This window comes from Diospyros lotus, chromosome 2 (genome assembly GCF_014633365.1).
Source record: "Diospyros lotus cultivar Yz01 chromosome 2, ASM1463336v1, whole genome shotgun sequence".
NCBI lineage: Eukaryota > Viridiplantae > Streptophyta > Magnoliopsida > Ericales > Ebenaceae > Diospyros > Diospyros lotus.
Window position 1 is genome coordinate 45,270,644 of NC_068339.1, and position 24,656 is coordinate 45,295,299.

The 24,656-nt window shown below is 37.7% G+C and overlaps 2 protein-coding genes across 2 annotated transcripts in view; both read left to right on the forward strand.

Annotated features, from left to right (window-relative positions):
• Nucleotides 1–24,656, forward strand: part of LOC127794513 (60S ribosomal protein L18a-like protein) — a 29,326-nt gene that overhangs the window by 3,885 nt on the left and 785 nt on the right. Inside the window, exons 2-4 of the mRNA XM_052325673.1 lie at nt 20,906–20,978; nt 22,294–22,420; nt 22,497–22,614. Of these exons, the coding sequence (XP_052181633.1) occupies nt 20,969–20,978; nt 22,294–22,420; nt 22,497–22,614 (255 nt within the window). The 5' untranslated portion in view covers nt 20,906–20,968. The remainder of the gene's footprint in view (nt 1–20,905; nt 20,979–22,293; nt 22,421–22,496; nt 22,615–24,656) is intronic.
• Nucleotides 8,543–11,577, forward strand: LOC127794512 (glycylpeptide N-tetradecanoyltransferase 1-like). The gene is made up of 2 exons (XM_052325672.1): nt 8,543–8,698; nt 9,902–11,577. The coding sequence occupies exon 2, from the start codon at nt 9,926–9,928 to the stop codon at nt 11,228–11,230; it is 1,305 nt and encodes a 434-aa protein (XP_052181632.1). The 5' UTR covers nt 8,543–8,698; nt 9,902–9,925; the 3' UTR covers nt 11,231–11,577.

The window sequence follows — 24,656 nt, forward strand, 5'->3', positions numbered from 1 at the left end:
ATAATATGTCCCAAATACTCTACTTCATTCTTAGCAAAAGTACATTTAGAGAACTTGACATACAATTGATGAGATTTAAGGACTTTAAATGTGGTTTGAAGGTGACAAAGATGTTGTTTGAAATCAAGGCTATAAATGAGGATGTCATTGAAAAAAACAAGGATGAACTTCCTTAAGTAGGGTTGAAAGATGCGGTTCACCAATGCTTGAAAGGTAGTCGGGGCATTGGTTAATCCAAAGGGCATAACAGTGAATTTATATAGCCCTTGGTGGGGGTGTCATACGGATTTGGTGGTATTTGGATCTAAGATCCAGCTTAGAAAAGATTTTAGCACCAAACAATTCATCCAATAAGTCCTTTATTAATGGTATGGGAAACTTGTTCTTGACAGTGTTGGAATTAAGTTGTCAGTAATCAATGCAAAATCTCCATGTGCCGTCCTTTTTTTTTACAAGAAGGACTGGAGAGGCATATGGACTTTGGCTAGGTTGGATTATGGCTGTGCTCAACATAGATTTAACTTGTTTTTCAATCTCAGATTTCTAAATAGGGGAATATTTGTAAGCCCTGATGTTAATGGGGCTCGAGTTTGGCTTCAAGGGAATGGAATGATCTAATGGACGTTGGGGTGGCAAAGAATGTGGTTCATCAAATAAGTCCTTAAATTCTATCAAAAGTAAGTGCAAGTTCTCTGAGAATTGTACCTTATTTGAGATCTGGGATTCAATGGATTTTGTTGTCGACTGTTATCCCTCCTTCCGACTGTCATTTCCCTCTACTGAGTATTGCCAAAGCTCGTATGGAATACAACTGTGCTATTTGGCCCCCTTTAGTCAACATCATTCTCTATAGCTTTCTTCCCCCAATCATCTTACATTCTCCTTGCTCAAGGCTACCCAACAAGGTTAGCCTTCTGCCCTCAATTTCCACCCTGACCTCTAGCTTGTTAAAATCGAAAGGGAAAATGCTATTGGTACACCTTTGTGTACACCTTGGGCTACATAAAGGTGTACCAATGACAAAAAAATCCCTCATGAGGCGCATAGAGACGCGTGAGGCGCGAGATATTTTGGTTATAATACCCCTAACCCAAGATGTACAAAAAGGTTGTACATCTAGCATGATTCAATCGAAAGTCAGAGGGCTAACAATTCTCATCCAATCCACCCCGAGGACAATATCACATCCGCCTAACTCAAGGACCCTAAAATCAGCCATGAACTCCTGCTTCTGCATCACCCATTTAAATCCCATGCATTTGTAGTGGTTTTACTTCTTGCTTCCATTAGCTATTGTTACCGATAAAGGGGTGGTTGATGTCAAGGGACACTTCAAGTTGGTAGCAGTAGATTTACTAAGGAAGTTGTGGGTGCTTCCACTATCGATTAACACCATCAACCTTTTTTTCCCTATAGGACCCTTCACCTTAATTATCTGTCCCATAAGACTCCCTTTTAATCCGTGGAAGGATATTTCCCCTCCTTCATCTCTTTTCAACTCCTCTTGAACATCCTCTTCCTCATCCACTATTTCTTCTTCTTCCTTTTCATCACCTGATCCCTTCGTGTTCATCAATTGCCTCTTACATTGGTGTCTAATGTTTTACTTATCCCTGCATTTGTAACAAAGGCCTAGTTGTCGCCTCTGCTCCATAAGGGGGTTCTTAGGACCACTGGGGTTATACGAACCCTTGGCTGCCAATTGATTAGACCCCATAGACACGACCTTATGATTTCCTTCGACTTGTTGTCCAGCCCCAACCTTGGCCAAAAAGGCATCTTATGTTTCTTGAAAATAGCCTCCAATGTTAATTCTTGTAACTTGGCTTTCTTAGTTGCCTGCGTCACAGAAGTGGGCACCATCATTTTCACCATTAAGCGTAATTCCTCCCTCAACCCACTTGTGAAAATGGACATCAGGTACTGCTATGTTAATCTCGACTGAACCGTACAAACAATGGACCTCAACTCCTCGAATGTAGCTTGATATTCTACCACTGACCCCTCTTGTTTTAGTTTATTGAATTCCTCAATTACATCTATCATATTCCTTTCATTGAATCGTGCACACAATCCTTCCGTAAATTCCCCCCAATATTGCTCTCATCTTGGATCCACCCTTGGAACCAAGAGTCCGCCGTATCATTTAAGTAGGTTGCCACCAAATTGACTTTATGTTCATTTGACACCTTATAGAATTGAAAAAATCTATCACACCTTCTAACCCACCATCTAGGCCTCGTTTCCTCAAACATGGGAATTTCTAATCTTGGCATAGTGGGGTGGTTATGAGAAAAGGATTGGGAATTCTGAACTTGCATTTCTTGAATTGTTGAAAATTCCTTCGCTTCTAGATCTCCTCGAGTTGGCATGCTGCTCTGTGCTAGCAAGAGTGGATCAAAATTTTGCCTTGGAGGGAATTCCGGTGATAGCCGAAACTAGGGTAGGGACGATAGCATGCCAAGCACGCTGTTCAACCTTTGCTCGTATTGCTCCAACATCTCCCGATTCTTCTCAGTATCCCTCCGTAAAGCCTCTTTCATAATCACCACATCCTCCTGTGTCTGAACCATCACTTCCTCAGTTTGGGATCTCAAACTCCATAGCCTCTATCCTCTTTTCTAGTTGCTTCATCCTTGTTCCCTCCGCCATTAGTTCACCTCGTAAGATTTTTGCCAACCAATTTTGACATTGGCCTCTCCGAATTACTCTCCGTCGATCACGCACAGTTGGATCGTCGGTTCTGATACCACAAATGTCAAGACCCAAGAATTGGCCTTGGACAATTATGGAAGTTGGTTGCAAACAAAATAGGAAAGGAACGAGAGAGAGAGAGAGAGAGAGAGCAATTCTTCTATTATTTGATAACCTTTTTTCCCTGTTCTTAGTTACACATATAGCCTTCCTCTAACAAATGAGTTAGTTTGTTGTAACTGTCCAAGCTACTTCTCGCCCTCGTACAACCCCCTAGCTAACAGATACAACGACATTTATTAGATATTTCCCTTCCTACCCCTGGGGTCGTGACAAGTACTTTATGAAGTAATTTTGTTAATATAGTTGAGGGAGGATGATTTTTCCTTTATATGTAAGTAGTGTAGTCAAAGGAGAGAGAGGTGCTCGGGCAACACAAGGTGCCAGGGAGGCACCTTACATATTGCCAAGCAAGGCTTCTTTACTCAGGTGGCACCTAGGCTAGTGCCTTGTCAGAGGTGTTGAGGCCCTCACTTGGGCTGTAACAAAGGAAAAAAATAGGAAAATAATGAACATAAAAGATCATTGGCAGTGCTTCCTTATAAGTAATCCTCATGTCAACAATGGCTTGGGGCTCCATAATACCTCTCGGTCTTCATCTGCTATAGGAAGGTTTGGACTCGTAGAGGCCGTAGGCTCTATTGCCTTCTTTAGCGAAGACACATGGAACACCAGATGAGTGGGAGTTCCCTTCGGTAATTGTAGCCAATAGGCTACCTTGTCCACGCTAGCAAGAACAATATATGGCCTAAAATACTTGGGGCTCAATTTAGAAACCAGTGTTGTTGAAAAGGAATGCTAGAGAAACCTCTTGACTTTAAGGTACCCCTTGTCTCCCACACTGAATTCCCTGTCACTTCTCCTCTTATCCGGTACTTGCTTCGTTCTGTTTTGTGTTGTAGTAAGCTCCTTCTTCAGCAATTGTATCATCCTTTGACGTCGTTGTAGGTAGTCTTCCTTCCACATCAAACATAGTTGTGAGGGCATTCATCAGGGCTAGTAAAATAGGGGCCTTATATCCGAATAGTGCCTCGAAAGGGGATTTCTTTAGAGCATTGTGATAACTTGTATTGTACTGCCATTGTGCCATAGATAGCCATCGGTACCAACTTTTAGGTTTGGCAAAGCATATGCACCGTAAGTAAGCCTCTAAGCATTTGTTTACTCTCTCCGTTTAAGGGTGATAGGCTATAGACATGTGTAACCCAACTCCCTACCCCTTAAACAATTCTTGCCAAAAATTGCTGGTGAAGATCTTATCTCTGTCAGACACTATCGATTTTGGAACCCCATGCACCTTGGCTACTGAGTCCATGAACTATCTAGCAATCTAGTGGGGTCGTGTAGGGATGAGTCAGACTTGTAAAGTAGGCAAATTTGGTTAAGCGGTCCATAGTCACCAAAATCACATCCCTGCCTTATGACTTGGGTAGCCCCTCCACAAAATCCATCGATATTCCTTCCCAAGCTTGCTTTGGAATGGCAAGTGGTTGGAGTAATCCTAGGAGTGCCACATGCTCATGCTTGCACCTCTGGCAAGCAGGACAAGCTAACACAAAGGACACCACCTCTTTCTTTAGCCCTGGCCAAAAGAAAAGTTGACTTACTTTGTAATAAGTGACCTGGAGGGACTGTAAGATTCTCTCCTTTTAACTTCTAGTCATTATCCACCACTATCCTGCCTGTGTAACGTATCAATCCGTTAGAGAGTGAATACCCCTTGCTTCCAGTAGGTTCTACAGCCAATTGCCCTTGTAATTCCCTGATCCATTATGTCTGCCCATAACTTTTTGTGATCTCCTTCACCCAGTCCGACACTATGGTTGTGATTGCATTGCAACGGATTTCCCCTTCTCTTCTAGAGAGTGCATCAATCACTTTGTTCTCCTTCCCTTGTCTATAATGAATTTTGTAGTCCAAACCCAATAGTTTGGACACCTCTTTCCTCTGCAATTGGGTATGCACCCTTTGTTGTAACAAGTACCTCAAGCTCTCGCGATCAGTCTTGATAATGAAATAGTTGCTCTCCAAATAGTGTCTCCACCTGTCCACCGCCACCAACACTGCTAGGAGCTCTTTATCATACATAGTTAGTCCCAAGTGTCTAGGGGCTAAGGCTTGGCTAATGTATGCCAGTGGCCTGCCTTCTTGCATGAGCACCGCATCTACTCCTACCTCACAAGCATCCGTTTCTACTACAAATGTCTTTGAAAAATTTGGTAGAGCAAGGACTGGGGTTCTGGTCATTGCCTCCTTGAGGGTGTTGAAGGCCACTTCTGCTTCTGAATCCCATTGAAATTTATCCTTCTTCAATAGTCCTGTTAGGGGTTTGCTGATAATTCCATAATGGGAAACAAATCTTCTATAATACCCAATCAATCCAAGGAGGGCCCTTAACTTCCTCACGGTTGTGGGCCTTGGCCATTCTATCCTGGCTGAAATTTTCTTTGGATTAGTGCTAACCCCCTCTCTAGATATCACGTGCCCCATGTACTCCACTCCCTTCTTGGCAAATAGGCACTTGGACATTTTGATATACAATTGATTGGATTTAAGGATCTCAAAAATTGTCCTCAGGTGGGCTAGGTGTGCTTTCAGGTTCGGGCAATATATGAGTATGTCATAAAAAAATACTAGGATGAACTTTCCTAGGTAAGGTGCAAATAATTAGTTCATTAGGGCTTGAAAGGTGGCAGGGGCATTAGTCAACCCGAAAGGCATCACAAGGAATTCATATAGGCACTGATGGGCACAAAAGGTTGTTTTGTGGATGTCATTAGGGTGCATTCTAATCTAATGGTACCCTGATCTCAAGTCTAGCTTGGAAAAGATAGTGGCTCCATGTAGTTCATCCATCAGATCCTTTATGATAGGAATCAAGAATTTGTTTTTGATGATGAGGATGTTTAATTGGTGGCAGTCTATACAGAACCTCTAGATACCATTCTTTTTTTTTTTTACCAAAAGGACTGGTGAGGCAAGGGGGTTTTGGCTGGGTTGTATAATAGAAGAGGCTAGCATTTGTTTGACTTGCCTTTCAATTTCAGAATTTTGTAGGGGTGGATATCAGTAGGGTCTGATATTCACTGGTTCAGAGTTAGGTTTGAGGGGAATGGAGTGGTCTAAGACTCAGGTAGGTGGTAATGAAGTAGGCTCAGCAAATAGATCCTTAAATTCAATCAAAAGTAAATTTAGGGCATTTAGATTAGTTACCTCATCGCAGGGCAATTTTGCTTTTGTCTCCTCTTCCCCTGCTTCTTCTCGTTTCTTGCACTCTTCTTCTTCCACCTCTATTGCTTGGATGAAGAATAATTGGGAGGTCTATACTTTCCTCTTCTTCAACATTTTTTGTAGCTTTTTCCCCAAGATAAGCTTGCATTCCCTTTGCCTCTAGGCTCCCCACTAGTGTTAACTTCCCTCTTGCAATATCAATTGTCACCTCTAGCTTATTAAAATCAAATGTTAGAGGGCTGACCGTCCTCATCCAATCAACCCCCAACCCCCAATATGATGTCACATCCCCTCCCAGCTCTAAGACCCTTGGGTCAATCTAAAACTCTTATTCCTGCATGAACCATTTAAAATCAGCACATTTATAATGGTTGTACATTTGATTTTCGTTTGCCATTGTAATTGACAGGGGCGTTGCGGCTATCAACTTACACTTTAGATTAGTGGTAGTGGCTTCATTTAAGAAGCTATGGGTATTGCCGCTATTTATTAAAACCACCAACCTCCTTTTTCCTGACTGCCCCTTCACCTTGACGGTCTTCCCTGCAGGACCCTTTCAATGCATGGAAGGAGACCTCCCCTCCTTCATCTTCAACCTCTGCTTCCTCTATAGGATCAATGACTTCCTCTACACCCTCTTATTCCTCCTCTTCTTTCTCTTCCTCTGTTCCTTCCATTTTTAGCAATTGCCTCTTGCATGATGGCCGGGGCTGTAATGATCACCACGTTGATAGCAGAGTCCCAATTCCCTTCTCTGCTCCATTGTGGTTCCCTCAGCCACATTAGTATTGGTCCTAGGGGGTCCAAATGTAGCCCTCGTACTTATCCCTTTCAAATTCATCCTCACAATCAGTTGGGAATTGGAGTTTGGCTTAGGCCACAGCTTATGCTTCCCAAATATGGCCTTCAATGTTAACTCTTGCAATTTGGCCTTCTCTGTGGCCTTCCTTTCCGTGGTAGGCATCATCATCTTTACCATTGTTCTGAGATCCCCCCCCAGGCCACTCACAAAATTTGACACAAAATACTATTCAATTAAGGATGGCTGAGCATTTCACATCAATGCTCTTAACTCCTCAAACTTATCTAAGTATTCAATCACTGTCCCTACTTGTTTAAGCATTTTGAATTTTTCAATCACGTCAGACATGTCTTTCTCTCCGAATCTTTCACACAATTCCTCTGCTAACTCACTCCACCCTACCTCCATCTCTTTAGTCTTAATCCATATTTGGTATGAGGAATCGGTTGTATCATTGAGATAGGCCGTTGCCATGGTTACCTTCTACCCCTCTACCACATTGTATAGTTGAAAAAATTGCTCGCACCTGCGGTTCCACCATTTAAGCTTGGATCCGGCGAACATGGGAATCTCCAGTCATGGCATTGGAGTGTGACTATTAATTTGAGGAGTAATTCCTCTTACATGAACTCCCGTGCCCTCCTTAGATGGTTCAATTAGATCCTCCATCCCTGGGGTCGTGGCGGGATTCCATGGATGGAGTGGCTAGGATTTGTGAATGATTGCAACGGGAATTCATGCGGCCACCTGAATTGGGGTAGAGAGGACAACATGTTGAACATGCTATTAATAATTTGTCTGTACTGCTCCATTATCTCGCGGTGCTTCACCAATTCGCGTTCCATCTCCTCCTGCAAAGTGATCTAATCCTCTCTTCCCTGAATGAGCGCCTCGTGTGTCTGATTCATTCAAAACTTTAGCGCCTCCATTCGTGACTCCAATTGCTTCAAATGAGTTCCTTTTGCCATCGCTTCTTCACTGCAAGTTCACCTCAGATGACTCGATCCGATCTCCGTCTTCGTCACTGAGGATGATTGACTCTGATACCAAAATGTTAAGTCTCAAATCTGAGACTTAAGCAATTCGGTAATTATAGTAGTTGTAGGAATTTGAATTGAGGAGAGAGAGAGAGAGAGAATAGGAGGGAAAGAATTATGTTCTATTCATTCATAATTCCCATCCTCAGGCGCCCAATCCCCTTTTATAGGCTGCCTCACGTTGGAACCGTATGTGTACAAGTGGCTACAACTATAATTGCTAGGTACAACAGTTACTTATTACATGTGTTAGGCTAATTACAGCCTTACCTCCCCTCTTCTGCTAATTACAATTGAATCCCTGTCCACCTTAGGGTTCTGACAATAGGCATCTGGCAACTTAGGAGAATAATGGTTAAGATCCAAGTCTTGGAAGAAACAAAAGCCCCAAACTAAAAAGGCCAATGGACCATACACGCGAATTGATGTTAAGCATTTCAAAATTCCATCGTACCTGATTACCACCACCTGTGGAAGGCTGAATGCTGGTTGCGGCGGCCGGAGAAGCAGAACAATACCAAGGCAGCCAAAGCGTTTTGAGATACCGAAAACCCTAAAATCTCATCCATTTTATAGCCAGCGGCTATACTGAACTGCCTGGTTGAACTTGAACCACATGGTCTTCTTGTAATGGTCCGGTTCATCTGTAACGCTTATCTGAGATATTTTATAGCCAGGGTGTTACAAATGAACCGGACCATTACAAGAAGACCATGTGGTTCAAGTTCTACCGGGCGGTTCAGTATAGCCGCTGGCTATAAAATGGATGAGATTTTAGGGTTTTCGGTATCTCAAAACTCGTCGACTGCCTTGGTATTTTTCCGCTTCTCCAGCCTCTGCAACCAGCATTCAGCCTTCCTCGGGTGGTAATCAGGTACGGTGGAATTTCAAAATGTTTATCTCTCTCCGTTGAGGTTGATTTCTGAACAGAGTTTCATTCAGTTCTATATCTGCACTCGTTCTTTGCTTGATTCACGAAGAGTTTGCGGTGATCTGGATCAGCGATTCAAACTGTACTTGAGGACATTGTAAATATGTTTTAGTATTGATCCTGAGCTATTTATTAATTTTCTATGGGCAGAATGGTAATGATGAACCAGACAGCTGCTGGTCTTTTATGTTATTTTTTTTGGTTGTTCTAGCATCTGAAAGCTTACTTGATTGAATTTTCTGACTCCGCAATGGAGTCACTAAAGAACTACCAATATGCCTTTTCCTCTTAGATTTAAAACTTTTGAATTGATCTAATGCTTTTATTTTCTTGCCCCATTTTCTATCCTAAATTTTGCCAGTTTTTCTTTGTTCAATCACTACACAATGTGTTACAAAATTTAGCTTATTGATCTTTAAAACGACCGCTAGAAGTAAAAGGGTTGGGTGTTGGGGTTTTGTTATTTATTTTTTGTTTTGAGCTTGGTTGAATAATTGACTAGAGAAAGAAAGCAATAGTTCCTGAAACTCCCTGGCAATAGCACTATGAAACTGAAATTTGGGCCTAAAACAATTTATCACGAGGCAAAATGGTTAACATCAATTCGCGTGTCTGTTTGGGCTTCTGTTTCTTCCAAGACTTCTATCTTAATCATTATTCTCCTAAGTTGCCAGATGCCTATTTATCTGTTTGTTGTTAATATCCATTACAGATTGTTGGAACCCATTTGGTTACTTGTTATGATTATGCAATTCTACCCCGTACGTGACTATTTATATTAAGTTGGGGCATATCACGATATTGTTTTGTCTGACTGAAGTCAGTTAAATTGTTCTGGAAAGCTCTCCCCTTAATGTCTTTATCTTTTGGCTATTAGTTGTGCTGATTTCTATCTGTTGACGTTAAGATTTTTTGACAGATTTATACTATACGCATTAAATACATTCTGTTTATGTCTTCTTTGGTTTGAAGCTGCAAGTTTTGACTGTACTTCTCTAGCTCAACAAATAGAGATCTTTCTTAATTTGACTGCCAAGACACGGGCAAAAAATAACCTGTAACATTTACACTATATTCAGTTTCTTTTTCACTGTGTCTTCTTACTGTTTTATCATTCCTAATAGCTTGTATGATACTGTCTTCCAGACCAGTGCACCAAAGTAATTGGAAATGGCAGATAACAATTCAACTTCTGATTCGCAGGCCAAAAGCCATACCCAAAATCCTGATGGGGATTTACACTCTGAGAGTGATATTTCGATTGATTCATTAGCTCGGAAGGTGCAAGAGTCGCTCTCTCTGGCGAAAAGGCATAAGTTTTGGGAAACCCAGCCTGTTGGGCAATTCAAGGATCTTGGGGACACGAGTTTGCTGGAAGGACCGATTGAAGCTCCAACACCCTTGTCTGAAGTGAAAAAAGAACCCTATAATCTTCCTAATCTCTATGAATGGATAACTTGTGACATGGATTCTGAAGAGATGTGCGCCGAGGTTTATAACCTCCTAACGAATAACTATGTTGAGGATGATGAGAACATGTTTAGGTTTAACTATTCAAAAGAATTCCTGAGATGGGCTCTTTGCCCTCCTGGTTTTTTTAGGAGCTGGCACGTTGGAGTTAGAGTTAAGAGCTCCAAAAAGTTAGTTGCCTTTATAACTGGGATTCCTGCAAGAATCCGGGTCCGTGATACCGTTGTTATCATGGCTGAGGTTAATTTCCTGTGTGTTCATAAGAAGCTCAGATCAAAACGGCTTGCTCCAGTCATGATTAAAGAGGTGACTAGGAGGGTTCATCTGGAAAATATTTGGCAAGCTGCTTATACTGCTGGCGTGGTCCTTCCTACGCCCGTATCAACTTGTCAATATTGGCATAGATCATTAAATCCAAAGAAGCTTATTGATGTTGGATTTTCTAGGCTGGGTCCAAGGATGACTATGAGTCGAACAATAAAGCTGTACAAGTTACCAGATTCGACTTCTACCCTGGGATTTAGAAAGATGGAGCTCCATGATGTTCCTGCGGTTACACGTTTGCTGAGGAATTACTTAAGTCAGTTTCTTGTTGCGCCTTATTTTGATGAAAATGATGTAGAGCACTGGCTTCTTCCAAAGGAGAATGTTGTTGATAGCTACCTGGTTGAAAGCCCAGAGACTCATGAGATCACTGATTTCTGCAGTTTTTACACTCTTCCATCTTCTATCCTTGGGAACCAAAATTACTCAACTTTGAAGGCTGCTTATTCCTACTATAATGTGTCTACAAAGACTCCACTGCTCCAGCTTATGAATGATGCTCTTATTATAGCAAAACAGAAGCATTATGATGTCTTCAATGCACTGGATGTTATGCAGAATGAGTCTTTTTTGAAGGAGCTGAAATTTGGACCAGGTGATGGGAAACTCCACTATTACCTCTACAACTATCGAATAAACCATGTTTTGAGACCATCAGAACTTGGGCTTGTGCTTTTGTAGTTTAAGCGCTCAGAACTCACTTCCGACATGAACTACTGGATGAATTTTTTGGTAAAGAATGCTGGTTGTCTTAATTCCAGGATGGGCAAAAATCAGCCTGCCAAACTTCATTGGCAATCCATGGTTAGATTTTGAATTTCTTCTTTCCTGTGGAAGATAAATCTTGTGAACTTTCTTGCCTAGTTTCATGGGCAATTTCCTTGTGTTGAGCTTGGCATGTGTTTCAGAACTGCAAAGAGGCTGCTAAAACAATTTCCTTGTATTATTTTCTTTTGCTGTTCGTCAAGTTTTTGTATTATATAATACGTATTTGGCATTGTATAGTGCCAAAAATCAATTACTTGCTACTCGATCTCTCTTTCTTAATATATAGTGCTTTTGATTATTTGCTTGGAGAGTCCATTACTTCTAGCACAGGAGGAGAGTCAGAGGCCCTTGGAACTCTCTTGTTTGAGTCTAATCGTAGAACGACAGAATCGAGAAAAAATTTCAGTGAGGGTGAAATTTATTAAAAAAAATAAAAAATAATATAATAATATAAATATTTTAAAAATTGACATAATTTATTTAATACCTTATGATAGTTCTTTTGTAAGGACTTAAAATTGAATTATCAGAATTTATAATTTTAATTAATCAATTAATTTTTTTTATAACTAAAATAATTTAATTTAAATAAAAATTCAACTTAATATGAGTGAGAGTCTGTTAAAAATTTTATATCAGTGTAAGTCTCAATGAGTGGCCAGCCAAGGTCTCACTGGGTTTAGACTAGCTCTGTCCCTGATCGTAATCACAACATTATTATTTTTTAAATATATTAAAATTTTATTTTTAAAATACATAACTATATTTTAACTAGAAAACTATATATCTAATCTTTAATTGTATAATTTATATTTTTATTATATGCCTAATTTATATGCATATGTAAATTTTTATTTAATACATATATATTTATAAATTTTAATTCTAACCTAAACATATATTTTCTTTTAATTATATTTCTTTTCAGAAATCAGGGAGATAAAAGGAGGCAAATATGAGTGAAGAGAAGAAACCGGTATTTAGGTACTTTTGTTAGATTTTTATTATGTGAGTTTATATTAATTATATATATTTTATTTTATATTAGATAAAATTATTTTTAATATGAGGGAAAATGTTGGTGTTATAAATTATTTTTAATACTTTTAAATATCATGAATAATTTTAACATTTATTACTGAGTAACGACATTTTTATAAATGTTGATAGATTTATTGACAAAATATTTTAAAAAATGTCACAATCCTGCATTTACGGTTTATGTTATTCTCGTATCGTTCGCCGCTATTACGGAAATCACTTTTGCTTTATTTTTCTCTGGCTTCCAAAATGTTTCAATTTACTAGATTGTCTCTTGTCTACTCATGGATTCAACGACACTTCAAAATATTGACTTATTCATAAATTTTTGAATCTATAGTTATTTTCATTTTTTCAAAACATTTGGTTGCTTCCTACGCCTTTAATTATAATTCCATCTATCTACGCAAAGAAAAGTCTATGCATAAAAAAAATCACTTGTTAGGCTATTTTTACTAACAAATTTATTTTAATTTTAAATATAAAGTAGATCACAACCATTAAAGATGAGATTTAATCTTTGTTGATTATTATAACTTTTAAATAAATAAATTATTATTAAAAAAAAGTTACGTTAAATCTAGATTGTACGGAAACGAAAATGAGAAATATTTTTGATACGAAACGAATACGCGAAAAATAAACATTCTTCTAAAAAATAAGTATAAATAGAGTCTAAAACGAGAATGAGAAACATTTCGAAAACATAAAACGACTCTTATAAGCTGTTTTCATACAACATAACGTTAAAGCATATGGTAAACGTTATGTCAAATGTTGGTCAGATAATCAAATTCATAATAAAACAAGAATAATAATTGGAAAACCTTATGCTTTGGGGTGGTGTACAGTAGAGCATGAAGCAAGAGCCAAACAATGGATAATTTGGCTATGGTGTTGGAAGCCAACACTGATGGAGAAAGGTGGCTGAACCGTGTCATGGGAGTGGGCATCAAGTTTCGCGGGCCAAAAATTAAGGGTGGTGTCCCCTCCCTTTGTCCTAAGTGGTTAGATAAATTGAGTGATTGAGCCACTAAATGAATAAGAGGAATCATAAAATTTGAGTTTATGAGATAGAGACAAAGGAAAAGTGGTGGGTGTAATGGTGCGACTTTGGAGGCAAGAAAAATATTGGAGAATAATGAAGGAATGGAAATCAAAAACAAAATAGAACAATAACGGATAGTCATGCAAAGATAAATGATGAGGGTGGAGAGTTGGAGATGGTCAATTGGTGATGATTAATTACCATTTTTAAAGTAGAGTTGAGAAGGAAATGGGAGAAGAAAAAAAGAAAAAGAAAAATGGTCAATTTAAAGGGAATCAAAAAGTCATAAAAATCGTTAATGACGATGATACTTAAAAAGAAAAATAATAATTGATAGCAAAGATAAAACAACACGAGATGATGATAATAAGTGGTGGCTATAAAAATGTTGATTTACAAATAATATGAGATAAGTTAGTGAAATTGATCTCAACCACCAGATTGTCGATCTCTATTAGTTTATTTGTTTATTTTTTGTTATTATAAGTGAAGCATCAAAACGATGCCGTTTCATGCAAAGAGTTGGAGGGTCACGTTGGCAACCTCGGGCTACCTTTTGGCGCTCGATGGATGGCCACGTGGCAACCATTCATGCATCCAAATGGCGCCTGATTAATCCTTCCGTGCTAAGAAATATTGTGTTGCACGACTTGATCTCAGTCCTCCATCTTACTTTATGATGACCTATCCTAGCCATCCAATGCAGCTATTTATCTCTCCATCGGGATTTGAAGTGATAGACGATATACCCCATTTTGCCATTGACAGTAAAAAATGGGTAAGACCGAGGATCAAAGAGAGAGAAAAAAGAAAGGAAGGTAAGTTTTTCGAGAGCCTTCCTTTGAGGTAGCCTTGTGGCTTCCCTTGTTTATGATTTTGTAAAGCCCTGTACATGGCTTTGTTTGTATGTTTTTCTTTCTGGTTTGATAGTTTATATCCTAATCCGTATTAGTGATTTTGGTTATCAAATCAGTACTGTACAGAGTGTTGTTGTGAGTTTTCTTTTTAGGGTGTAATATTTATTTCTTATATAGTGCAGTGAGCTCTTCTCACCAGAGTTCAACATGAACGTAGCCCTTTTTGAGTGAATTACGATAAAATCTCTCATATCCTTTACTTTCAATTTTTGTGTTTATTTCAGTATCGATTCTATCTCTATTGTTGGTTTAAAGGCTCTAGTGGTATCAGCATATGTGTGTGATTCTTAAGTTTGTGCAATATTTTTTATTAGTATATATTTTACATGCCACATAAGCTATTATGAAATTTCAAGTAACATTCACCATTTTCCAAGACTACCCATAAAGTAACTATAATTCACGTAAAAATTTAAAATAGACATACAATTATTATAAAAAAAAATTATGAGTAATAATAAGATTATAACGGGGAGAGATGAAAAGGAGACGGTTTATTGATTATCCCTCCTCCGTTCTCGGCGCTCCAAGCTACGGCGATGGTGTGACGGAAGTGCGTTTCGCGAGTGTGTGTGGAGCAGCGCTTCTTCTCTGTAGAAGCTGCTTTTCGCCTTCCTTCGGCTCCTTCCCTTGGCGCTGCAGAGGAGGCAAGCTCTCTTTCTTCCCCTATCCGCCTTTTCGGATATTTTATACTTTTCCTCTTATGTTGGGTATATTGACTGAAAGCGTTGTTTTAGGAAGCTTGATTTGGATTACTTGTTAGAGATTGAGCCATTATTGTTTGAATTAAGTGATTACTGGGTCATAAATATGTGGGTTTCGGTTAAAGCTGTGTTCCTTAGCACTGTTCTACCCTCTTGTCTCTATATGTACGGTGTGGTTTTTGGTTTTTTGTACGTGTTTGCTGCTTGCAAGGGTCTTATTGAATGCTTTTAGTTGCGTTCTGTAAATGATGTTTTTTTTTTTTTTTTTCATAAACTGTTGATTTTGATCTGAATTCTGGATTGGGTGTTTGAGGAGCTGTTTACAAGTTTAAAGGTTATAGAAAAATTAGATCGAGTGAAGATAATCGCAACTTCAACTTTACTCTTTCAGTATACATCTTTGATCCATTTCTTTACTTCCAAGGCATGTAGTTTTAGGTTTCCTATCAATGCTGGCTCAAGCAGATGATCATCACAAGATACTCTAATTTTGTTAAAAAAATTACATTGTAAATTTTAGATCTTTAAATGATTGTATTTCCTTTTCCTTGAGCTTCTTAATAAGTTTTTGTGTCTTTTACCTATGAAAAAATAGACAATAAATTTTAATGTAAAGGGTTTTGCTCCAGTTCTTTAAATTTCAGTATCTAACCCTTTTTGGCAGCTTGAATGTTGATAAATTATAAAAAAATAGCACCTTGCTGCTGTCCCCTTATCGATTTCTTTTCAAACAGATACGAGGAAGTTATATTTTCTGTATGTAAGCTTCTTCCTTCATGGTCATTTTTAATTTTAGGTTGTTAACTATTTGTCAGCTGCATTTTAGGGCCCTCTGAGAATGTAAGTTCGGATGAGATCTTTTTCTCACTTTTTTAATGTCAAGAGCAAGAGAGTCATCACTGCCAGGGCTTTCTTCTGCCTCCCAGAATAATTGACCACAAACAAGCTGAATAAGTTATTGTTTCAAATCATAATGGTTGAATTTTAATTCATTATTTGTTAAAGCCCCATAAGGAATTGGTCAGACATGCAAACTTCCAGATTATTGTTTATAGTGATAGCTTATATTGTTATTTCTTTCTGTTTTCCACATCAGGAGCTAATGATCATATACCATATTATTGAATGTAGCCATTGTACTGTTCCTGACTAATCCCAATCACACAAACACACCATGAGGCTTATGATTACTTGATGTAAATGTATAATTGTAGTATGGGAATCTGAACCAACTAATGCAGCTTGCACTTTATTCGTGGCTTTAATTTATTAGATTAGTAGAAATATCATTTTTTCATATTTTCTTATTTTGCAATCTTATATTGGTCAGTACTTTCTGCAGTAGTTTTGTTAATATAGTTGAGGGAGGATGATTTTTCCTTTATACGCAAGTAGTGTAGTCAAAGGCGAGAGAGGTGCTTGGGTGACACAAAGTGCCAGGGAGGCACCTTACATACTGCCAGGCAAGGCTTCTTTACTCAGGTGCCGCCTAGGCTAGCACCTTGTCAGAGGCGTTGAGGCGCTCAGGCACTCACCTGGGCTGTAACAAAGGAAGAAATAGGAAAAAAAAAAAATGAACATAAAAGATCATTATCTCTGAAAATCAGAGAAGGCATGCGAATGTCCCGGATAATCTATTAGGAAGAGGAAAAATGAGAAATCAAGAAGAGAAAAGCAAACTCAACCTCATCGATCTGCTGCTACATTTTATGTCTTTGCTTGAAAAATATTAAATGAATTTGTATTTAGGAGATGTTTTAGATGTTTTATATTATATGCATTATTTGATTGCCTTTTTTATATTAAATATATTTATTATTAATTTTGTGCCTCGCTTCTCTTGGGAAAGCGCTTTTTTGGGCACCTAGTGCCTCAGGCAATATGAACATCATAGCACCTTAACGGTGCCTTTCGCCCTTGACTACCTTGTATGTGAGAAGTCAATTTTTGATTGAAGCAGTTTATAACAAATTTATGGTTTGCCTAGTTAAGCCAAATATGACTCTGATTTATGGTTTGAGTTGTAGAGGAGAGGGCAGAAGGGAGAGGAGGAAATGCAGTTGAGTTTGTTGAAGTTCCATCGTTGGGAATTTCAACAATAATTTTTGTCGTAAGTTAACTGTTGTTCATTTTTTGTCTAATTTAAACGAATCACTTGAAGTCAGCCTAATGAATTTCTGTATGAATTTTATTTCCCCAGATAATGAAGTATACTTTATTACTTTAATATCTTTTTGGTATCTTGTAGGGAAGCATTGTGCCATGAAAATATGGAGCTTAAAATTTAGTACTTCCTAAAAGGTTCTGATTCTCATGTTACTTTTACCATGCAATAACCAATTCTATCCCATTATTTATCAACAACCAAAGGAAAGACAAAGCCAATTCCCTTGGTATTGGAAAAACTCCAGAACTCAATATTGTATGTCTTTTTGACAGTGAACTTGTATTTCCAGAAAGTGTAAATTTGGTTACCGAGTTGGTGGGTGGCTGTGTCTGTTTGTGCATGGGTCATCATTCTTGACAATAATGAAGGCCAATTGGCTTCTCACAGGGCATCAGTCACTATCATGATTCAAGTATTGCACAACATTTTAGTTGATTTAATAACTTTTACTTAGATTCTACTCCTTTTGACCTAGCTAAACAGTTGGCAACAGTATACGTCCTTCATCTGTACTGTGCTTCCATTTATTTATCTTCTCCAAAATGTGAGGCAGGTCTTAGTGCATTGTAACACCCCGGCTGGTTCTGAGAGAGATGGTGAGTGAGAAAACGACCGATGAGAAATAGGTAATGAGTTAAGGAGGTAATTTAGCCATGTTTAGAGTTTATTCAGCGATACTGAGCTTGGAAATATTTGGTAATGAACCCTCAATAGCAATTAAGTGCTGGGGCATATGAGGTATCTTAACAGTTGTGTGGGGATTCAAAAGAAATTAAATAAGAGATAATTGGAAAAAAAGATATAAGCAGCAAATGAGTTTTGCAAAGTGTATTAAACACAAATTTTAAAAAGGTCTTAATTGAATAAAACAGGGTTTGAAGGGGGCTAAAGTGATATTTGCAGAAAATTGCACTCAAATATGTAATTTCCCAAAAAATGAATTCTTGCAAATGTTATATTCCCATATGCGAGCATTTTCGTTTCTCACCTTTGCAAACACACAGTCGAGGGTTTCTTGAGAGCTTTTGGGGAAACTTGCTGCATGTGTGAATTCTCCTTGAATTCACTTCACAAATTTGTGAAGAACCCTTCACAAATTTGTGGTGTATATTTCTTATTTGGGTAAAAAATCAAAGAGGAACCCTGTTTCTTGCTGAAATTTTGTTAAGAGAGTGAGCTTGGGTGATTTCCAGGTAAAATCATGCGTGTGTATGTTTAATGTTCATGGTTTGGAGTTTCTTTTTGCTTGGTTAGTTGAGAAATTGGAGGAATCACTTTGTTTTGCTGAAATTTCTGGAAAGGAGAAAGTTGGAGAGTTTCTCTCAGCCCCGAGCCTCATAGAAGGGGTTTCCTTCATTGTTTTGCCGATTTGTGGCAAATATGGCAAAACAGTCCAAGAAATTGCCAAAAGATCCATAATTTAGATTTTAGCCAAAACCTTCCAAAAACAAAATTATTATTAGTATTGAGCTTGCTGAGCCCTACAGATTGGGTTTCTTGATGGTTATCCAGGTTAAAGCAAGGGAGAAGCAAAACAGTCCAAGAAATTGCAAAAATTTGCTAAGAATTTCACACAAAACCAGCAAGCCCAGCTGACTATAATGGTTGTGAGAGTGAGAAATTCATCTTTTATGTGTAGTGTGTTAGGATCAGATGGCGCAAACCACACACAGAAATCAAGAGAAAAATGACAGAAAATTAAACGTGGTTTGGCCTAAATGCCTACGTCCACAACAATCCACTAAATAAATCAAATGAAACAGAAATCAGTTTTGCATCAGAAAAAACTGAAAAACCTTACTAACCTCATGGCTTTAGATAACTAGTTACCCACGACCTGATGACTTTGGTTATCCAATTGCGGAGCACACACGTGCCCGCATGCACACACTCTCTAAACTTAGCTATAGGGAAAGAATTGTGTTATAGGGGCCATATTAGCTCTAGTTCTAGTGTTCCTGAAATTGGTTGTAGCTTGCAAATTGGATGTTTTACTTGTAGTGAGCAAGAGGCATAACTCAAAGGGTGAAGAGTTTGAAGAAGTAGAAGAGGTGATAAAACCTATTTATGTTATGGTGATTATAATGATGAGAATGAGAATGAAAACTTGATGTCTATGAAATGCAAGGGGAGTCATTGATGATTCAAAGATTGATGCCAACAACCAAAGAAGAGGAAGAATGGATTTGGTGTAGCAGTTCCACACATTTGTTCTTTATGGTGGTAAAGAGTGTGATTGTTTGTTGATGGAGGGAGCATGGAGAATGTCGTTTCAAAAGATGTGGTACCTTAAAGAAGGAATGAGATACTGGTGGCTCATCACTGCTTGGTCAAATTCATCATCAGTGATAGCTTGGATGATGAAGCTTTCTGTGATGTAGTGCTATGGATGTTGGACACTTTCATCTAAGATGTTTTCAAAGAAGTGATGAGATTGCATGGAGTTCCAAATACTGTGGTTTCTGATAAAGATGTAAAATTCATGGGGAACTTTTGGAGAACTTTGTGAAGGAAACTGGGAACTCAGCTTAAATATTCCAGCACCTGTCATCCACAAACAAATGCAATCAACCATAGTTTGGGAAACACGCTAAGATGTATTGTTGGAAATAATGTGAAGATGTAGGAATTTGTGATACCACAAGCTGAATTTGCTTAAAATAATTTGGTGAATAGGAGAATTGAAAAGACTCCATTCAAAGCTACATTTGGGTTAAACCGTAAACATGTGCTTGACTCCGTGCCTTTACCACAAGAAGGTAAGGTGATGACAACAAAGCTTTTGTTGAACATATTTGGCAAGTCCACGAAGAGGTTAGAGCAACTTTAAAGAACATTAATGAGGCTCATTCTTCAGTTGATAATCGATATTGTTGAGGAAAGGAATTTGAGGAGGGAGATTTTGTACTTGTGCACTTGAGGTGAGAAAGGTTTCCTAATAATACTTATCACAAAGTCAAGTCACAACATTTTTATAATAAGGTGAATTATGCTCGGGTGCCTCTGAGGCTTCATTAAAATACATGTGCACCCCACATTTTGGATAGTACATGGACTTCACTTCTGTGAAATGAACGTTAAAGGACCCATTACAATAAATACTGAATTCTCTCTCTCTCTCTCTCTCCCTATATATATATATATATCTCCATCTATGTGTGTGTGTGTTGTTGCCAGCGAGAAGCTTGAAACTGAAACCAAAATTGGGTTATTGAAATTGAGAACCAAAGGACTATGTAAAAGAAATTGGGTTTGATAAACAAGTGAAAACATGTTTTCTCTAACTATTTGGCAGAATTTTTTCAGTTTTCAAGGTAAGAAAATAATTATTCATATTTAACAACTGAATTAATTTCCAAGTTTTATATGGAAAAGGAAAATTGGAGATTAAGTAGACAATTAGGAGATGGTTTATGTAACTAAATAGCCCTGTATTATTCTAAATCAATGTTTTGAGGTTTTCTTAAACCCTAAATTCCATATGAATGTTCCAGTTTTGATCTTGTACTATTTTTAGCCCTAATTCTGCCCTTGTTTTACTGGCTCTTTATCTCAGGCTACATGAAAGTTTGTCATAAATGTAATAATGTAAATTTGTTTTCATTTATTTTTTTTGGTTTTTCTTGAGTTGGACATATCATCCTCTTACCAATATAATGCTATTATATTTATGAGAATTGCTATAATTATCTTTTGAATTACATGTGTCAGGCGCTTCAAGGGATACAGAGGAGCTCACAGCACCACCTGCCTAACTCCTCCTTTTTCAGATACATGGATCAAAGTACTGAAGTTGCTTTGATATTATTATATCCTCTGCACCATTTTTTAGAGGCTAATACCAACTGCATATCTACAGTACTAATATCTTAAAGACTCATTGGATGTTATCTTTATACTTGCTAGCCACTTGCAATGATATTTTGTTAATACGAGTGTTGATTATATTGTATTCCTCTGCATCATAAATGCATTCAATTTAATATACAGCCCATTTTGTTTTTTGGCATTTGGCTAGTGTTGAACGCAAAACTTTTGAGTGGAAGTTCTGCTTATGGGCTTATATAGATCTATGTTGAAATGCTCTGTTAGGATGGTGTGGAACGGAAAAAGCCAAATTTATGGTTCTGTATGAGTGATTGTGGAACACTTAAACAGTGGTTGGTTTGTTTTTCGCATGCTTGTGCTGATCCTTGGCATGCTCTTCTTCTTGTTATTTTGAAGTATTCTTTTGACAATCTTGTCAAATGCAAGATTATAGCGGGGGGAAGAAGGGGGGGGGACTCCTTTTTGGTAATGTCTTGTCTTTTGCAATTTGTTGAACTTTGGAAACTAAAGCATATTGCTGCCATCTGTTATTTCTAAAAATCTTTGCTGGATCACTCTTCTAGATTTTCTAAATTAATGATTTTTCTTTACAAGCAATGCTTCTTGGAAAGAAATTTCATATCTCAAAGTATGTGAATCCTTCCATTACCTTCAAGGTTTTCAGAACAAATATGCAGAACCGTAGATGAGATTAAGTTATAGTATGCCCTTGCATTTTTTTTTAGCATGTTTTAGCCGAAACAGCTACTAGTATAAAGAAGCTTACTGGATTCTGTAATTTTATTAAAATGGTGTCCCCAACGTACAAGGCTGCCTACTGTGTAAGAGTCAGCCTTTACTGGATTCTGTGATTTTTTTTTTTTGTATGTATCCTTACCTTTGCTTTTACAAACATGCATTTTCACAACTTGAGCCCATTGCTCGTGAATCTAACCATAATAATTGCAAAACACTTTTAAAATTCTGCTAAGCCTCAAAGGTTAGTGCCAACTAAAAAATAACCTGATATGAAAAGTAATCATGGGTTGAATTAAGTGCCTCTTAATCCTTCTACTTGTTTAGGCCAAAAGTAATGGGGTGGATATGCTGTAATTGCTGAACATACATTTGGAATAGTTGCATGTTTTTGTTTGTATTTTTATTTTTTTGCTAATTAGTTGCACGTTTTATAAAATAATAGGATTTATCATTACCATCTAAGTGAGTAGGAGAATGCAATTTCTATTAACTGGCACTCCTGGCTTGGTGATTGATGCGTTTGATGAACACAGGGCTCTTAGCAGATGTCAAGGAGCATCAGAATGGCAACTATGTGCTGACAAGGGATGCGGAAGACAACCAATTGGGAAAGTTTGACAAACCCCTTCCATGCTGTGGCTGTGGAATTGGATGGTTCTCGTGAGTACACCGTCACCTAGTCTCTCTCTCTCTCTCTCTCTCTCTCTCTAATATAAGCATATATCTTGCTTTGCAGTTTTTTGCTTGGATTTGTATTTCCATTGATGTGGTATTATGCCACAATTCTCTATTTTTGGAAGTACTACCACCAGGATCCCAGAGAACGAGCAGGGCTCGCTGCCAATGCGATTGCCGTAAGTATCTTAGTCATATTGCTTGCTTATGACCTATATGTTTCCATCATGATTTGGATTGGGGATGTTGGTTTATTAACCAATGTTGATAGCTTTTGCACATTACTGCCTTCTTGACATGTGCTTTATATGTCCTTTTGACCTGTCATTGGACATATCTCTCTCAATGTTTTGACATTTGGACCTAGTGAATAGGAAAGGAGCAAGATCAAGGGCCATTGTTTTCAACTTTAGGGTCAACTAGATTTAATCTGTGATTTTATATTTCAGGTTTACAAATAATTAAATAATTTGGTATTTTATTGTGTTGTACCAGTTAGTTCCCATATTAACTCTTAAGCAATCTACAACATCAACAATATATTAAGCCTTAATCCTACTAGTTGGGATTGGCTATATGAATTTTAGCTTGCCAATCATTTTTATTTATGATCATATCTTTTGTAAGATCTTTATAAATGATGTCATATCTTAGAGTCTCCCAACCAAATTTTCCTTGATCTTCCTCTACCTCTTTTGCTAAAAACTTGTTTCATTCCATCCACTCTTCTCATAGATGATTCTATTGGTCTTCTTCTCAAATGATCGAACCTTTTTAATCGTGTCTCGTGCATTTCATCTTCAATAGGGGCCTTTTTTAATATATCCAAGTGTTTATTCATTTGTCCCACCTGTGGCTAATTCAGCGTCACTTGTCTCAACGTAGCATCTTTTTATTTATTTCCAAGCCTTATGAACCTCTTACTCCAAGACCAACACAGTGACGTTTGATTGAGGTATCAATTTTCTCCTTCCTAGTTAAAACCAAGAGCATTATATCAAAACTTTTCATAATTCCATCATTCCTGAAACACACATTAATACACTGATTTGGACATTTAACTAAATGACCAGTTAACCATTAGAGTCTAGCACTAAATTGACATGGCACCAAGTCTGAGAATTATTGTATTGCAACCTTATCATCATGATCATTTGATGGCTTTAAGGCATTGCAATTTTTCAAATACGAAACAGATTACAATTGATACATGCTGGGTGCAATAAACAGATTTACATGCAAGAGCCAAGGTATTAGTTGCTATCCATCTCAAGTACAGGCTGGAAATTTGTCTCAGCACAACTGAAGTACAAATTTGAGGCTTCTCAAGATTTGAGAGTTATTGAAGATGCATGATTATCAGAATTTTTGTTTTTTGAGAAATTCATGCCAGCAATGATAAAAATAAATAAATAAATGAAAAAAATGCTAGAGAAACAAGAATTTTACAATTTTCCACATATGGGTATTGGGTAACATGCTCTGTTCATGTTCATGTATTGGGTAATGTGTTTTGTTCATAAGACGTACATATATTTTCAATTTTGTTTTTACCTTCCGCATTGTATTTTGGTTAAGTTTGTGCTATTATGTAATACATATGAATGCATGTAGTTGTATTTATATGCATAAATGTCACCCTCGCCCTTGACTCTTGCTAACTACCGCATTTTTGTCTTTCCTGGGGGATTTGACAAAGTTATTTTGGGTAACAAAAAATATTTTTGCTCAATAATAATTTGTATGAGGAAATTTTTGGAAAATGGTTCTGGCAAACTACGTTGAAGGCTTCACTTCAGGAGCTAAAAAGGCAACCACAGCTTTTATGCTTAATTTATTGAGGCAGCCAAAGGATGTGGTGTGACAGAAAGTGTGTTGAGTCTAAATATGCAAGGAGATGGGCAGCGCTAAGAGTCTCATAGAGCCCCTTAACATGCATTTAGAGAAGCATCAGTCAAGTTTTCCTGAATCAATTATATTTTTCTAGAATAATATTCTTCTTGTTGATGATATAATTTAGTTCATTGAACCTATTTATAATTATAAGTAGCAAACTGTAGATTAGTTCATCCTTTACCCAGTTACCCCTCAATCCTCCTAGTGCTCTGGTAACCCCTTCGTATTTTGTCCACACCATATACATGCATTTTTTTGCATTTCTTGCAGTTACCCACCACAGCAATTTTGTCATAGGCAATAAAAGTAGCGTACCCAAGAATGT

Bases quoted from the DNA above. Each gene is read 5' to 3' on its own strand.
- LOC127794512 (XM_052325672.1), top strand. From the start codon at position 9,926: ATGGCAGATAACAATTCAACTTCTGATTCGCAGGCCAAAAGCCATACC.